At 43.5% G+C, this 17,436-nt stretch overlaps 1 protein-coding gene across 1 annotated transcript in view; it reads right to left on the reverse strand.

The window, feature by feature from the left end:
• Positions 1-1,320: 1,320 nt before the first annotated feature.
• The window catches only part of LOC140210752 (peptidyl-prolyl cis-trans isomerase FKBP8-like), a 29,941-nt gene continuing 13,825 nt past the window's right edge, over positions 1,321-17,436 (reverse strand). The window contains exons 7-8 of the mRNA XM_072279997.1: positions 6,677-6,775; positions 1,321-1,389 (exon numbers count right to left, since the gene is read on the reverse strand). Coding sequence (XP_072136098.1) covers positions 1,321-1,389; positions 6,677-6,775 — 168 coding nt within the window. The remainder of the gene's footprint in view (positions 1,390-6,676; positions 6,776-17,436) is intronic.

Genomic DNA, 17,436 nt, shown 5'->3' on the forward strand with positions numbered 1-17,436 from the left:
CGGCACGTACGCGCATGCGCCAATCACATGCACATCTTTGCATGCGCACACAGCCGCCTGCGCAAGGCATCATGGTCATGGTAGTCTTTCCAGGGGTAAAGCGTCCCGGGATTTGATTGCTACCTTTGTCCCTTATTTGGGAGTGAAACAGTTGGCAACCCTAACTGTAAAAGACATGTTGAGGTGAGTTTAACCCTACTTGAACACCCCCCCCTCCACAGTTGGCTGGTCCGCAAGAATATTGTCAATATTAAACCGGTCCGTGGGGCAAAAAAAGGTTGGGGACCCGTCTTAAAACGCTGAAATTAAGCTCGCATGCACCATATGCACGGACAGCTCATTCCACACTCTCATGATCCTCTTTATTTTGTTATTTCATGCTCTCATTATTTATTGCTATTTATTTATATTTACATTTGCACAGCTTGTTGTTCATTGATCCTGTTTACAATTAGTGTTCTATAGTTTGCTAAGTATGCCTGCAGGAAAAAGAATCTCAGGGTTATACGTGGAGACATTATAGTACTCTAATAATAAATTTTACTTTGAACTTTTTGAACTTTAAACAGTCAGCGTTTCGAGATGAGACCCTTCTTCAGGATTGTCCTAAAGAAGGGTCTCGGTCTGAAACGTGAACTGTTTATTCTTTTACATAGATGCTGCCTGGCCTGCTGCGACCCTCCAGCATTTTGTGTGTGTTGCACCACACTCCCTGAACTCACTTTGTAGAACCTCGTCCTTCTTACCTACGTGATTGGTACCTAAATGGACCACGACCTCAGGCTGCTCCCCCTCCCACTTAAGAATGTTGTGGAGACGATCTGAGATTCCCTCATCCTGGCACCCAGGAGACAACATGCCATCCCGGAATCTCGTTTGCGTCCACAGAACCTCCTTTCTAACAAATCCCCTATTACCACACTTCACCTCTTCTCTGCCCCCCCAACCTTCTGAATCACAGTGCCCGAGACCTGACCGCTGGGATTTTCCTCTGCTAGGGCATCTCCTACGCCCATGTCCAAAGTGGTGTGCCTGTTGTTGAGGGGGTGACCAAAGGGGGACTCTGCACTGGCTGTTTAACCATTTCCCTTTCCTGACTGTCACACAGTCTCCTGCGTCCTGCACCTTGGGTCTTGGGTGTAACTACCTCTCTATATGTCCTGTCTATCACCCCCTCAGCCTCCTGAATGCTCCAGAGTTCATCCAGTTCCAGCACCAACTCCTTAACGGGGAGTGTTAGATAATCTCTGATGATCACACCAACAGTTGAGATAGCAGTATAATAAACATACCTAACTCAGCCTCAGAGGTCAGCGTCTCTTAAATCCTTTGGCATTCTTCTGGCGTTTCTGAATGATTCCCTGCTTGTTTAACCTTGCTTTCATCAGCCTGTAGCAATAACCACAGTTAAAACTTGCATCAGGACACTTGACCAAAATCACCGTCAAAAGGGTAAGCCTTAAGGAGCATCTTAAAGAATAGCTTTAATTGTCACACGTACTTCAAAACACAGAGTGAAATGTGTTGTTTGTGATAAATCAAATCTGCTGGGCTGTCCACAAGTGTTGTCACACTTCCAGTGCCAGTGTAGCATGCCCGCAACTTACAAACCCTTACCATACGACTTTAGAATATGCGAGAAACCGGGAGGAATCCCACAAGGTCATGGGGAGAGTGTACAAACTTCGTGCAGAAAGCGGTGGGAATTGTTATATGTCACTAATTGCTCTGCAGTGAGAGGTAAAGGAGCAACAAGAAACAAACAACATGGAGCAGTTGTACCCTTCGTCCAGTGTGTGTTGGCCTTTGCTTTTCAAAAGGTGCATATGTAGAGAACAGCCTTAAACACTGATCCAATCATTTCATGAACCAACAATAACAGAACACATCCACCTTCGATGAATGACACCAGGGAAGAGCACAGAAGAAATGTACTGAATCGAAAACTGGAAATACGTTGTGTTAACTGCAATAATATAGTAATTTTATTTCCACCAACAAGAAGAGAAAACAGCCATGCATTTCTTTAGAACTTTTTAACGCAGAAAAAAATGTTGAGTAAGCCAGATGTAAGTGTTCCTTTCTGGGAAAAGAACCGTGTCAATTAGGGAATGATTGAGAAGGAAGACATTGGAAAAAAATGTTTTCATTTTGTCCTGTTCCTTGTCCTTAATCCTAAAATACTTCCATTCTCCAACCTCATTTAGTTACTGTTGAATATCCTTTAATCATTCTATCCGGCTGGGCTTTCCAGATGGGGACGGTGAACTACACTTTAACAAATCTCTTCCACCCTCTCATCACTCCAACCACTATCTTAAATCTGTCAAAGACAAGAAAATCTGTAGATACTGGAAATCACACGCAAAATGCCAGAGGACAGACAGCATCTATGCAAAAGAGTAAACAGTCAACGTTTTGGGCTGACACTCTTCATCGGGACCTGAATGGAAAGAGGCAGCAGCCAGAATAAGAAGGTGGCAGGAGGGAAAAGAGTAGAAGCCAGCAGGTTATTGGTGAGGCTAGGTGAAGGAGAAGGTAGGTGGGGAATGAGGGGATGAAGTAAGACACTGGGAGGGTATAGGTAAAATAGATAAAGAGCTGAAGAAGAAGAAATCTAATAGGAAAGGGCAGTTGACCATGGAAGAAAGGGAAGAGAGAAGGGAACCAGAAAGTGGTGATGGACAGATGAGGAGAAGAGAAAGGGTGAAAGGGTAACCAGTATGAGCAGTGGAAAGAGAGAGAAGGAGGGAGAAATTACCAGAAGTTAGATAGATTGATGTTGATGCCATCAGGTTGGAGGGTAACCAGAGAGAATATAAAATGTTGCTCTTCCAACTTGAGTTTGGCTTCATCGTGACAGTAGAGAAGGCCATAAACTGACATTTCAGAATGGGAATGGGACGTCAAAATAAAATGGATAGCTAAGAGATCCTACCTTTTGCGGCAGGCAGAGTGAAGGTGTTTGTCAAAGGTGCATGGATCTCACCAATGTACAGCAGGCTGCACTGGGAACACTGGATGCAAGAGACAACCCTTACAGACTTGCAGATTAAGTATCTCCTCACCTGGAAGAACCTGTTGGGGCCCTGAATAGTGGTGAGGGAGGAGGTGTAGGGGTAGATGTACTACTTGTCATGCTTATGGGGTAAGTGGCAGGAGGGAGATCAGTTGGGGGAGGGATGAATGGACAAGGGAGTCACATACATATGGAAAGTGAAGAGGGTGGTAGGGGGAGGGGAAAATGGTCATTTTTAGTGGTAATTTCCCCTTTTAGATAGTGGAAATTATGAAGAATGATGTGCTGGCTACAGAGGCTCGTGGTGTAATAGGTACAGATTAGGAGAACCCTATCCTGTTATGATGGTGAGATGTTGGGGGTAGGGCAGATGTGGAGAGTGGTGGTGGTGGAAGGGAACTAGTTAAAATGAATGGGTGATGAGGAGTAGAGGGAAGCCTGAGAGGCCAAGGGTAGGTGAGGGATAGTGGTGGAAGAGGATACAGACATCCAGCTCTTACTAAGATTAAATTTGTTACATGATATTTTCATTCCTCTTGAGATTTAATGTCAACATTGCCACCACAGGGCACAACAATGCAGTGCTAAAAATGTTGTCTTGTCTTTATTGTGACTGTACCAGCAGTTATGGTCGAAATGACAATAAAAAGTGACTTGACTTGACTTGACTAAACAATGTAATTGTTACAAATTCATAGAGTCCAAAAGAGGATAGTGAATCTTTCAAATTGTCTTCCTCAAAACTCCGTGCAAGCAGAGACTATGCACATTTTAAAGAAGAGTTGAAAAAATACTAAATAAGCAAGGCGTTACTCAAATAGGTGCAAATACACATGAGGTTGCAATCAAATTATCCCAGTGTAACAACCTTAAGGAACTGGGTTGCACATCAATGCATCTAATTTGCAAAACTTCTTCAGTTACATAGATCAGAATATGGAACAGCCAACAGGATTTGAGCAAATTCTGAATTACATTTGTGAAAAAATGTTAATTAATCATATGTTTAGGACAGTGCTCCCCAACCACCAGGCTGCGAGCATGTGCTTTCGGGCCATGCGGAATTGATATGATTTGGCGATATGAAACGATATGAGTCAGCTGCACCTTTCCTTATTCATGGCTTTGTGAAGGGCAGATCATGTCTAACAAGCCTGATAGAGTTCTTTGAGGAGGTGGCCAGGCATATAGATGAGGGTAGTGCAGTGGATGTGATCTACATGGATTTTAGTAAGGCATTTGACAAGGTTCCACACGGTAGGCTTATTCAGAAAGTCAGAAGGCATGGGATCCAGGGAAGTTTGGCCAGGTGGATTCAAAATTGGTTTGTGGTCATGGTGGAGGGAGAACATTTGGATTGGAGGGTTGTGACTAGTGGTGTCCCACAAGGACCTCTACTTTTCATGATTTTTATTAACGACCTGGATGTGGGGGTAGAAGGCTGGGTTGGCAAGTTTGTAGATGACACAAAGGTTGGTGGTGCTGTAGATAGTGTAGAGGATTGTCGAAGATTGCAGAGAGACATTGATAGGATGCAGAAGTGGGCTGAGAAGTGGCGGATGGCGTTCAACACGGAGAAGTGTGAGGTGGTACACTTTGGAAGGACAAACTCTAAGGCAGAGTACGAAGTAAATGGCAGTGGCACTTGGAAGTGTGGAGGAGCAGAGGGATCTCGGGGTACATGTCCACAGATCCCTGAAAGTTGCCTCACAGGTAGGTAGGGTAGTTAAGAAAGCTTATGGAGCGATAGCTTTCATAAGTCGAGGGATAGAGTTTAAGAGTCACGGGGTAATGATACAGCTCTATAAAACTCTGGTTAGGCCGCACTTGGAGTACTGTGTCCAGTTCTGGTCACCTCACTATAGAAAGGATGTGGAAGCATTGGAAAGGGTACAGAGGAGATTTACCAGGATGCTGCCTGGTTTAGAGAGTATGCATTATGATCAGAGATTACGGGAGCTAGCACTTTACTCTTTGGAGAGAAGGAGGATGAGAGGAGACATGATAGAGGTATACAAGATAATAAGAGGAATAGATAGAGTGGATAGCCAGCGCCGCTTCTCCAGGGCACCACTGCTCAATACAAGAGGACATGGCTTTAAGATAAGGGGTGGGAAGTTCAAGGGGGATATTAGAGGAAGGTTTTTTACTCAGAGAGTGGTTGGTGCATGGAATGCACTGCCTGAGTCAGTGGTGGAGGCAGATACACTAGTGAGATTTAAGAGACTACTAGACAGGTATATGGAGGAATTTAAGGTGGGGGGTTATATGGGAGGCAGGATTTAAGGGTCAGCACAACACTGTGGGCCGAAGGGTCTGTACTGTGCTGTACTGTTCTATGTTCTATTCCCTGTCACGCACTGTTGAACTTCAACAGTTCAACCCCCCCCCCCCCCCCGTCAGCCGGTCCGCAAGAATATCGTCAATATTAAACCGGTCCGCAGTGCACAAAAGGTTGGGAACCCCTGGTTTAAGAGACTTTTAGTGTAGAGAGATGATAAGTAATAATAGAATATCATATATATCAAAGATGAGTTTTAGTTTCATCCAGAGCCTTGAATTTAAACAAAGAAAACATCAAATGTATAAGACATGCGTTTGGTTAGAGTTGATTGGGACATAACATGGGACATAACACAGAACATTACAGCACAGTACAGGCCCTTTAGCCCACAATGTTGTGCTGACCTTTTAACCTACTCTAAGATCAATCTAACGCTTCTCTAACCGAGTTTGGTTAGAATTGATAGGGGGGATGTTCTTTACACAGAGAGTGATGGGTGTGTGGAATGCCCCGCCAGGGTTGGTGGTAGAGGCAGATACATTAGGAGCACTTAAGAAAAGTGGAGGGTTAGATTGATCTCAAGTTAAAAGGTCAGCACAACAACGTGGGCTCATCCTGATAGCATGAACATCGATATCTCTAACTGCTGGCAATTTCTCCCCCCTCTTTTTCCATTCCTCGTACTGGTTACCCTCTCACCCTTTCGTTTCTCATCACCTACCCATCACCTCGATCTGGTTCCCTTCCTTCTTCCCTTTCTTCCATGGTCGACTGTCCTTTCCCATTAGGTTCCTTTTTCTTCAGCCCTTCATCTATTTTACCAATACCCTCTCAGCGTCTTACTTCATCTCCCCTTCCCCACCCACCCACTCACCTTTACCCTCACCCAGTCTCACTTATAATCTGCTGCCTTATACTCTTCCCCTCCCATCACCTTCTTATTCTGTGTGCTGCCTCCTTTCATTCAGGTCCTGATGAAGGGTGTCAGCCCAAAACGTTGACTGTTTACTCTTTTCCATAGATGCTGCCTGGCCTGCTGAGTTCCTCCAGCATTTATGTATGTTACTTGGATCTTAAATCTGTCCTATGACTGCAAATACTGCCATTAAATACAAGGAAGTTGGATGCTTTGCTACTTCAGACCAGCTGTTCACCCAGCCACATTATCTGACCAGTTATGTTGAGCTGCAATGTAACACTGTACCAGCTAACCTTATTTAAGTTGTCTAAGTTTATCACAGGGTTTGGCTAGTATGTGCTGTCGGTCCTAATCAAAATATCTGAAGTCAATTGAAAGTGCACTGTATATGGATAACTTACTTCATTCAAAAAATAGCAAAGAAAATTCCATCTGTGAGAAATCTCGGACCTACCAAGAACAGTGAACATTCATTCACCATTTTAGCGTTGCTGGTATCTTCAGATTTTTCTGCCCACTTGTCAAATACAAGTTTCATTGCCCTCTCAATTTCCTGTAGATGCAAACATTAATTGAAAAGGTTAGATTGCTTTGGTAATATGCAACTAGTGATGCTTTTTAGTTTCTAGTTTTCCATCTGGAAACTGGTTCACTGATGACTCATGCATTGTGATGTGTGTAACTAACTCAATGATTGATTCAATGGGCTCCTGAGGTTCTGATATATAATGGTGGTGGGCATGGCCACCAGGCTATGGGTCCCCTGCACCGCTACTATATGAACCACTTATCCTAATTAAACTACAGTTTGGATACTGAGTACAGTAATGGTCTCCACTTTACAGGAAAGATTTGATTGCACCAGAGTGAGCAAAGGAAGGATTGGTGAGAATGATGCTAGGTCTCCCAAAATTATAGCTAAGGGTGAAAATTGCATATGCTGGGTATGTTTTCTTAGGATCAAAGTAAGCTAAGTTGGCACATGACCAAGTGGTTAAGGCGTCTGTCTAGTGATCTGAAGGTCGCTAGTTCGAGCCTTGGCTGAGGCAGCGTGTTGTGTCCTTGAGCAAGGCACTTAATGACACATTGCTCTGCAACAACACCGATGCCAAGCTGTATCGGCCCTAATGCCCTTCCCTTGGAGTGGAGTGGGGAGACTTGCAGCATGGACAACTGCCGGTCTTCCATACAATCTTGCCCAGGCCTGTGCCCTGGAAACCTTCCAAGGCGCAAATCCATGGTCTCACGATACTAACAGATGCCTATTAAAGTAAGCTCAGGGAAGATTTAATTGAGCTGTGAAAAACAAAAAAATTATGAGGGACCAAAATATCATGAACATGAAGGACACATTTTCCTTTCCTAGATGGGTCAAAAACGAAGTGACATCTATTTAAAGAATTTCATCAGGGTAACTGGGAGTGAGATAAAGTTGTTCTAACTGTGAATAACAGGGGTCTGCAAACTATTGCCTGAAATGGTGGTCGAGGCTTAAAACCTGTGATTGTTAAACCTTATTTGGATAAATATAGAAACATAGAAACATAGAAAATAGGTGCAGGAGTAGGCCATTCAGCCCTTCAAGCCTGAACCACCATTTATTATGATCATGGCTGATCATCCAACTCAGAACCCTGCACCAGCCTTCCCTCCATACCCCCTGATCCCCGTAGCCACAAGGGCCATATCTAACTCCCTCTTAAATATAGCCAATGAACTAGCCTCAACTGTTTCCTGTGGCAGAGAATTCCACAGATTCACCACGCTCTGTGTGAAGAAGTTTTTCCTAATCTCGGTCCTAAAAGGCTTCCCCTTTATCCTCAAACTGTGACCCCTCGTTCTGGACTTCCCCAACATCGGGAACAATCTTCCTGTATCTAGCCTGTCCAATCCCTTTAGGATTTTATACATTTCAATCAGATCCCTCCTCAATCTTCTAAATTCCAACGAGTACAAGCCCAGTTCATCCAGTCTTTCTTCATATGAAAGTCCTGCCATCCCAGGAATCAATCTGGTGAACCTCCTTTGTACTCCCTCTATGGCAAGGATGTCTTTCCTCAGATTAGGGGACCAAAACTGCACACAATACTCCAGGTGTGGTCTCACCAAGGCCTTGTACAACTGCAGTAGTACCTCCCTGCTCCTGTACTCGAATCCTCTCGCTATAAATGCCAGCATACCATTCGCCTTTTTCACCGCCTGCTGTACCTGCACGCCCACTTTCAATGACTGGTGTATAATGACACCCAGGTCTCGTTGCACCTCCCCTTTTCCTAATCGGCCACCATTCAGATAATAATCTGTTTTCCTATTTTTGCCACCAAAGTGGATAACTTCACATTTATCCACATTAAATTGCATCTGCCATGAATTTGCCCACTCACTCACCCAACCTACCCAAGTCACCCTGCATCCTCTTAGCATCCTCCTCACAGCTAACACTGCCGCCCAGCTTCGTGTCATCCGCAAACTTGGAGATGCTGCATTTAATTCCTTCATCCAAGTCATTAATATATATTGTAAACAACTGGGGTCCCAGCACTGAGCCTTGCGGTACCCCACTAGTCACTGCCTGCCATTCTGAAAAGGTCCCGTTTATTCCCACTCTTTGCTTCCTGTCTGCTAACCAATTCTCTATCCACATCAGTACCTTAACCCCTATACCGTGTGCTTTAAGTTTGCACACTAATCTCCTGTGTGGGACCTTGTCAAAAGCCTTTTGAAAATCCAAATATACCACATCAACTGGTTCTCCCCTATCCACTCTACTAATTACATCCTCAAAAAATTCTATGAGATTCGTCAGACATGATTTTCCTTTCACAAATCCATGCTGACTTTGTCGGATGATTTCACCGTTTTCCAAATGTGCTGTTATCACATCTTTGATAACTGACTCCAGCAGTTTCCCCACCACCGACGTTAGGCTAACCGGTCTATAATTCCCCGGTTTCTCTCTCCCTCCTTTTTTAAAAAGTGGGGTTACATTAGCCACCCTCCAATCCTCAGGAACTAGTCCAGAATCTAACGAGTTTTGAAAAATTATCACTAATGCATCCACTATTTCTTGGGCTACTTCCTTAAGCACTCTGGGATGCAGACCATCTGGCCCTGGGGATTTATCTGCCTTTAATCCCTTCAATTTACCTAACACCACTTCCCTACTAACCTGTATTTCGCTCAGTTCCTCCATCTCACTGGATCCTCTGTCCCCTACTATTTCTGGAAGATTATTTATGTCCTCCTTAGTGAAGACAGAACTGAAGTAATTATTCAATTGGTCTGCCATGTCCTTGCTCCCCATAATCAATTCACCTGTTTCTGTCTGTAGGGGACCTACATTTGTCTTTACCAGTCTTTTCCTTTTTACATATCTATAAAAGCTTTTACAGTCAGTTTTTATGTTCCCTGCCAGTTTTCTCTCATAATTTTTTTTCCCCTTCCTAATTAAGCCCTTTGCCCTCCTCTGCTGAACTCTGAATTTCTCCCAGTCCTCAGGTGAGCCACTTTTTCTGGCTAATTTGTATGCTTCTTTTTTGGAATTGATACTATCCCTAATTTCTTTTGTCAGCCACGGGTGCACTACCTTCCTTGATTTATTCTTTTGCCAAACTGGGATGAACAATTGTTGTAGTTCATCCATGCAATCCTTAAATGCTTGCCATTGCATATCCACCGTCAACCCTTTAAGTGTCAGTTGCCAGTCTATCTTAGCTAATTCACGTCTCATACCTTCAAAGTTACCCCTCTTTAAGTTCAGAACCTTTGTTTCTGAATTAACTATGTCACTCTCCATCTTAATGAAGAATTCCACCATATTATGGTCACTCTTACCCAAGGGGCCTCTCACGACAAGATTGCTAATTAACCCTTCCTCATTGCTCAAAACCCAGTCCAGAATAGCCTGCTCTCTAGTTGGTTCCTCGACATGTTGGTTCAAAAAACCATCCCGCATACATTCCAAGAAATCCTCTTCCTCAGCACCTTTGCCAATTTGGTTCACCCAATCTACATGTAGATTGAAGTCACCCATTATAACTGCTGTTCCTTTATTGCACACATTTCTAATTTCCTGTTTAATACCGTCTCCGACCTCACTACTACTGTTAGGTGGCCTGTACACAACTCCCACCAGCGGTTCCTGCCCCTTAGTGTTACGCAGCTCTACCCATATCAATTCCACATCTTCCTGGCTTATGTCCTTCCTTTCTATTGCGTTAATCTCATCTTTAACCAGCAACGCCACCCCACCTCCTTTTCTTTCATGTCTATCCCTCCTGAATATTGAATATCCCTGAACGTTGAGCTCCCATCCTTGGTCACCCTGGAGCCATGTCTCTGTGATCCCAACTATATCATAATCATTAATAACAATCTGCACTTTCAATAAGTACGAAGAGCAAGAAGACAAGGTTAGGCTTTTACAGTCTATTTCTAAGATTATCAGAGTGTGTTTATTCAGAGGGGATAATTTAGCAGGCTTGGACAATTTTTAACAGAGATAAGGCTATTCCAGCACAATGATTATCATTTACTTACCAATAACTAAGAATATGGAGGTGGATTTTATATTTATTTCCTAGGTGCAAAAGTGGAATTGTGAATCAACCATCATTATAGAAGGGAGGCTAATCCAGAAGGTTAAGATGCTTGGGATCCATGGCGAACTGGCAGTTTAGATTTAGAATTGGCTTGCACATAGAAGATAGCAGTTAAAGGAATTTATTAAAGCTGGAGATCTGTAACTAGTGGTGTTCCACAGGGATCTGTGCTGGGACCTCTGCTGTTTGTAATGTGTATAATTAACCTGGATGAAAATGTAGATGAATGGGTTAGTAAGTTTGTGGATGATATAAGATTGGTGGAGTTGTGGATAGCGTAGAAGACTGGCAAAGAATACAGCTCGATGTAGATCAGTTGCAGATATGGGCTGAGAAATGGCAGATGGAGTTTAACCCAGAATAAATGTAAGGCATTGAATCTTGGTAGGGCAAATTCAAGGAGAGAGTACACAGTTAAGGACAAGATCCTTAACAGTGTTCCTGAGCAGAGAGATCTTGGGATCCAAGTTCGTAGCTCCTTGAAAGTGGCTACACAGTTCGATAAGGTGGTTAAGAAGGCTTGTGGAATGTTTGTTTTTATTAGTTGTGGCATTGAGTTCAAAAATCAGGTGGTTCTGTTGCAACTTTATAAAACTCTAGTTAGGCTACATCTGTATTAAAAAACATACTGTTCTGGTTGCCCCACTATAGGAAGGATGTTGAGGCTTTGGAGAAAGTGCAGAAGAGGTTTGCCAGGATGCTGCTTGGTTCGGAAGGCATGTGCTATCACGAGAGGCTGGATAAGCTAGGGTTGTTTTCTCTAGAGTGCTTGAGGTTGATAGAGATGTACAAGATTATGAGAGGCATAGATAAAATGGACAGACAGTATCTATTTCACAGGGTTGAAATGTCTATTACCAGAGGACATGCGTTGAAGATGAGAGTGGGTAGATTCAGGGGGATGTGAGGGGTATGTTGTTTACTCAGAGAGTTATGGATGCCTGGAATGCACTGCCTGGTGTGGTGGTAGCAGCAAATACATTACAGGCTTTTAAGAGATGTTTGGTAGGCACATGGATGCAAGGAAGATGGAAAAATATGGACATGGTGTAGATAGGAGGGATTAGTGTTTGGGTGTTTTTGATTTGTCTTTTAGCTGGTTCAGTATAACACTTGTGGGCCAAAGGGCCTGTTCCTGAGTGGTACCATTCTATGTTCTATAGAAACTTGACTTCACTGCCATATTATTATTATTAATATTAACCTCAAAACTGGTGCATAAATAAGTAGCATTTTAATTGAAGGCTTAAGGTGAGGGTAATGTTAGTCCTGCTCTCTCTCTGATTCTGCTCTGCATGTGACTGTGATTCCAAGCACAGCAACTGAGTTTACTGATTCTGGCTCCAGTGGAGTGCTGTAACCCTAATTCTGCCATGCTGAGGGCATCTGCTCTGCTGTGCGCTGCAGTTTGCTACTCAGTAACCAGAGTGTTATTGCCAGCATCTCTTGTGAACACTGACACTGGCTCTGGCAGATATGCATGCTTTAAGGTCTATGGTCCAAATAGTAGCCCAGAATTCTGCTGGAACTGTTTACTGTGTAGAACTGAGAGACAAACCCCTACCTTCTAAGTAAGTTCAAACCTAATTTGTTTAACTTGCAAATACAAGAAATGCCCACTTTAAGTGGTTGAAATTGATTTATTCGGTGCAAATAAGATAGAAAATAATGCTTTTTGCTGCAGTACATGCATCTTTAAAACCCCACACTATTGAGGGAATAGTGTATACTGGACCCAGATTTCTGTATCGCATACACACATACAGTATGGATACAGGCCCTTCAGTCCCATTGTCCATGCTGAACAAATGCCCATCCAAAAGTCTCACTCAAAGTATCTTTATTATGGAAGTATATATACATCACCATTTACTACCTTCACATTCATTTTCCTACAGGGATTTACAGGAAAGCAAAAAAATGCAACAGAATCAATGAAAAACTATACATAAACAAAGACTGACAAATAACCAATGAACAAAAGACAAACCGTGCAAATAGATAGATAGGTAATACTGAGAATATGAGTTGTAGAGTCCCTGAAAATGAGTCCACAGGTTGTGGAATCCATTCAGATTTCAGTTGAGTTAAGTTATCCATGCTGGTTCAGAAGTCTGATGGTTGTAGGGTAATAGTTGTTCCTGAACCTAGTGCTGTGGGACCTAAGGCTCCTGCACCTCTTTCCCAATGGTAGTAACAAGAAGGAAGCATCGCCTGGATGGTAGGGGTTCTTGATGATGAATCATGGATGGATTTCAAAGTTTGGATGGGAGATACCCATCAAAGCTAGTCTGATTTGCCCATGTTTGCCCCATATGTTTCTAAACCTTTTCTATATCAATGAGGATGGGAGAGGTTCCGGAGGATTGGAGGGTTGCGGATGTTGTTCCCTTATTCAAGAAAGGGAGTAGAGATAGCCCAGTAAATTATAGACCAGTGAGTCTTACTTCAGTGGTTGGTAAGTTGATGGAGAAGATCCTGAGAGGCAGAATTTATGAACATTTGGAGAGGCATAATATGATTAGGAATAGTCAGCATGGCTTTGTCAAAGGCAGGTCGTGCCCTACAAGGCTGATTGAATTTTTTGAGGATGTGACTAAACACATTGATGAAGGTAGAGTCATAGATGTAAGGTATATGGATTTTAGCAAGGCATTTGATAAGATATCCCATGCAAGGCTTATTGAGAAAGTAAGGAGGCATTGGATCCAAGGGGACATTGCTTTGTGGATCCAGAACAAGCTTGCTCACAGAAGGCAAAGAGTGGTTGTAGATGGGTCATATTCTGCATGGAGGTCAGTCACCAGTGGTGTACCTCAGGGATCTGTTCTGGGACACCTACACTTTGTGCTCTTATAAATGACCTGGATGAAGAAGTGGAGGGATGGGTTAGTAAATTTGCTGATGACACAAAGATTGGGCATGTTGTGGATAGCGTGAAGGCTGTCACAGGTTACAACGGGACATTGCTGGGATGCAAAACTGGGCTAAGAGGTGGCAGATGGAGTTCAATCCAGATAAGTGTGAGGTGGTTCATTTTGGTAGGTCAAATATGATGGCAGAATATAGCATTAATGGCAAGACACTTGGCTGTGTGGGGGATCAGAGGGATCTTGGGGACCGATTCCATAGGACACTCAAAGCTGCTAGGCAGGTTGACTCTGTGGTTAAGAAGGCATATGGTGCATTGGCCTTCATCAATCATGGGATTGAGTTTAAGAGCTGAGAGCAGCTATATAAAACCCTGGTCAGACCCCACTTGGAGTACTGTGCTCAGTTCTGGTCACCTCACTACAGGAAGGACGTGGAAACCATAGAAAGGGGGCAGAGGGGATTTACAAGGATGTCACCTGGATTGGGGAGCATGCCTCATGAGAATAGGTTGAGTGAACTTGGCCTTTTCTCCTTGGAGCAATGGAGGATGAGAGATGACCTGATAGAGGTGTACAAGATAATGAGAGGCATTGATCGTGTGGATAGTCAGAGGCTTTTTCCCAGGGCTGAAATGGCTAGCACAAGAGGGCATATTTTTAAGGTGCTTGGAAGTAGGTACAGAGGAGATGTCGGGGTAAGTTTTTTTCTGCAGAGAGTGATGAGTGCATGGAATGGGCTGCCTGTGGAGGCGGAAATGATAGGGTCTTTTAAGAGACACCTGGATGGATACATGGAGCTTGGAAAAATAGAGGGCTATGGGTAAACTTAGGTAGTTCTAAGGTAAGGACATGTTCAGCACAGCTTTGTGGGCCGAAGGGCCTGTATTGTGCTGTAGGTTTTCTATGTTTCTATATGTGTGCTAGTTGACTTTTAGAGCCCTCCTACAGGTTTTCAACTAAAGATTTACTTGCAACATTTCTGGAGAAAAAAAAACAAAAATTGCAGTTGAAAATGAACCTCATGGAGAGCAGTGAATAAAACTCTTTCAGAAGGTGCTAACTATAGCACAAAGCCCAAAATTCTTATTTTACCTCACTCACCTGAATAATGACAAAACAAAAACAGCTAGCTTGTACTTACCCTATTCCCCTTAGACTGTGATTAACACATACAGTGCTGGAGGAACTCAACAGGTCAGGCAGCATCAATGGGAAGGAATAAATAGTTGCCGTTTTGGACGGAGACCCTTCATCAGGACTGCAAAGCAAGGGGGATAAAGCTAGAGTAAGTAGGTAGGGCGAGGGGAAGGGGTCCAAGCTAGACAGTGTTAGCTGAAGCCAGGTGGATGGAAGTGCGGGGATAAAGTGATAAGTTGGGAGGTGATAGGTGGAAAAGGTAAAGAGTTGGGGAAGAAGGCATCTGATAGGGGAGGGTGGACCATGGGAGAAAGGGTAGGAGGTGGGGCACCAGGGCAAAGTGATAGGCAGGTGAGGAGAAAGGAAGAGGTAAGCAGAGAGCCAGAATGAGGAATGGAAGAAGAGAGAAGGAGGAGGAGAAAATTACCAAAAGATAGAGAAATAGATGTTAATGTTATCAGATTGGAAACTACCCAAATGGAATATGAGGTGTTGTTCCTCCAACCTGAGAGTGGCCTTATCATGGCAGTAGAGGAGGCCATAAACCAACATGTTGGAATGGGAGTGGGGAATTCGAATTAAAGAGTTGGCCACCAGGCATCTCCTCTGGTATCCACTTACCTCTTCTCTTCCCCTCACCTGCGTATCACATCCCTCCAGTGCCCCTTCTCTTTCTCTCATGGTCCACTCTCCTTTCCTCTCAGATTCCCTCTTCTTCAGCCTTTTCCACCTATCACCTCCCAGCTTATCACTCCAACCTCCATTCACCTGGCTTCAGCTATCATCTTCTAGCTTGTACACCTTCTCTCCCCCTCCCCTTCTTACTCTGGCTTCTTCCCCTTTCCTTTTCAGTCCTGATGAAGGGTCTTTGCTAAAAACGTCAACTGTTTATTCTTCTCCGCAGATCCTGCCTGACCTGTTCAGCTCCTCCAGCATTTTGTGTGTGTTACTCTGGATTTCCAGCATCTGCAGAATCTTCTGTGTTTATGATCCCCTAACACTGTGCCTTTTGAAGGGACTACACTCAAACAGTTTTTTTGTCCTCACTGAGATCTGTAACTACCTGTAGGTTCTAATGCACATTTATTTGCCGAAGGTCTCTGTTTCCTTGCCTCAAGATCATTCTAAGGTGTTGACACTGAACCCAGGCACATCTCACTGTTTGCCTGCATTAAAAAGATCACAAAAACCCCTCCTTCATTAATTTTGCTTCAGCCAACAGGAGAATGCATTGCAAGCATAAGAACTTTCCTGCATTCCTGTCCTCCCCAGAACAGCACAAACTGCACTTCTGTAACATCACTGCTTACAAGGACTTCCTTGAGAAGTTCTTGTAAGCGATAATTTCCTGTCGAGAATTCCTGGCCAAACCCTTGAAGGTTTCTGTGATCCCACTGCACAAAGAATCCACCTATTGCAATTCTTCAAGCTGGTTTGGTCCCTCTGTATTCATTCTCTCACCCTCTCCCATCATTACAGCATTCAGTCATTAATCAGCGATGTCCCATCAAAAGTAGAGCCTGCGTTCTGACATGCACCTGTTAGACCTGAATGCTGAGGTAGCAGCTGTAAGACCAAATGAGAGCCACTGTGATTACTCATAACAGATCAACAGAGCAAAACATCCTGAAAATCACATAGCATAGAACAACACGGTAACTCTGAACAGGGATCCCTCAGCATCATAAAAATTGGACACAAGGCATTCTGCAGGTGCTGTAAATCCAGAGCAAAACACATAAACTACTGGAGGAACTCAGCAGATTAGACATGATCTAGGGAGAGGAATAAACAGTCGATTTTTTTTGGCCCAAAATGTTGACTCTCCATAGATGCTGCCAGGCCTGCTGAGTTCCTCCAGCATTTTGTGTGTGTTTATAATGAAGATTATGCAGTCTGTGATGCTTTTGGAAATGGTGTTATAGAAACAGTTATGTTTTCATCTCAAAATAAGCTAAAACAGATTCAAGATCACTATCAATAATTTCGTCTTGTCTCCCAGGACCAGTAATCACACTGGCAGTAGGTCTATTTCTCAAAGTTTCCCCAGTTATTTGTCCCAGGAATTAGTGAGCAGCAGTGATCTCAGCACCATTGCCTTCTGGCAGAGCCAGGTACGTTATGGTCAGTTTTCCATGCAAGAGGACTTTCACACCCCACTGCAGTTCCCTCAGCCATTTGGTACTATCACGTGTTACAGTGAACTCCACTGGGAAGTGTAATGAATGTCACAGTTCACTTGTACTTTAATAGGATAAACCGTATGTAACACTGTCTCCTTTTTCAAGTACTTTGAAGACAGGTTGTGTTTTCGTGTTTTGAAAATTAGCCATAGCTGAGCGCTTGGCTGTTCTGACCATATCATCAAAATAAATCTGCTGTAGGACCCTCTTGGCTGACAAGTGGATTGCTTTGGTGCTACCAGTAGTATTGTTTGAATTTCTGGAAACTGGTCCCCATTAATATTGGCTCTGTTTGTGCCTCTGGGAAAAGGGAATTACACTTAAACTATACTGTATGTCTTGCAGCCAAATGAATGGCAATGGGTCAGGATTTAAACTACAGCAGAACCAGGGTAACAGTGGCTTCAGAGGTTACATACA

This window comes from Mobula birostris, chromosome 2 (genome assembly GCF_030028105.1).
Source record: "Mobula birostris isolate sMobBir1 chromosome 2, sMobBir1.hap1, whole genome shotgun sequence".
Taxonomy (NCBI): Eukaryota; Metazoa; Chordata; class Chondrichthyes; order Myliobatiformes; family Myliobatidae; genus Mobula; species Mobula birostris.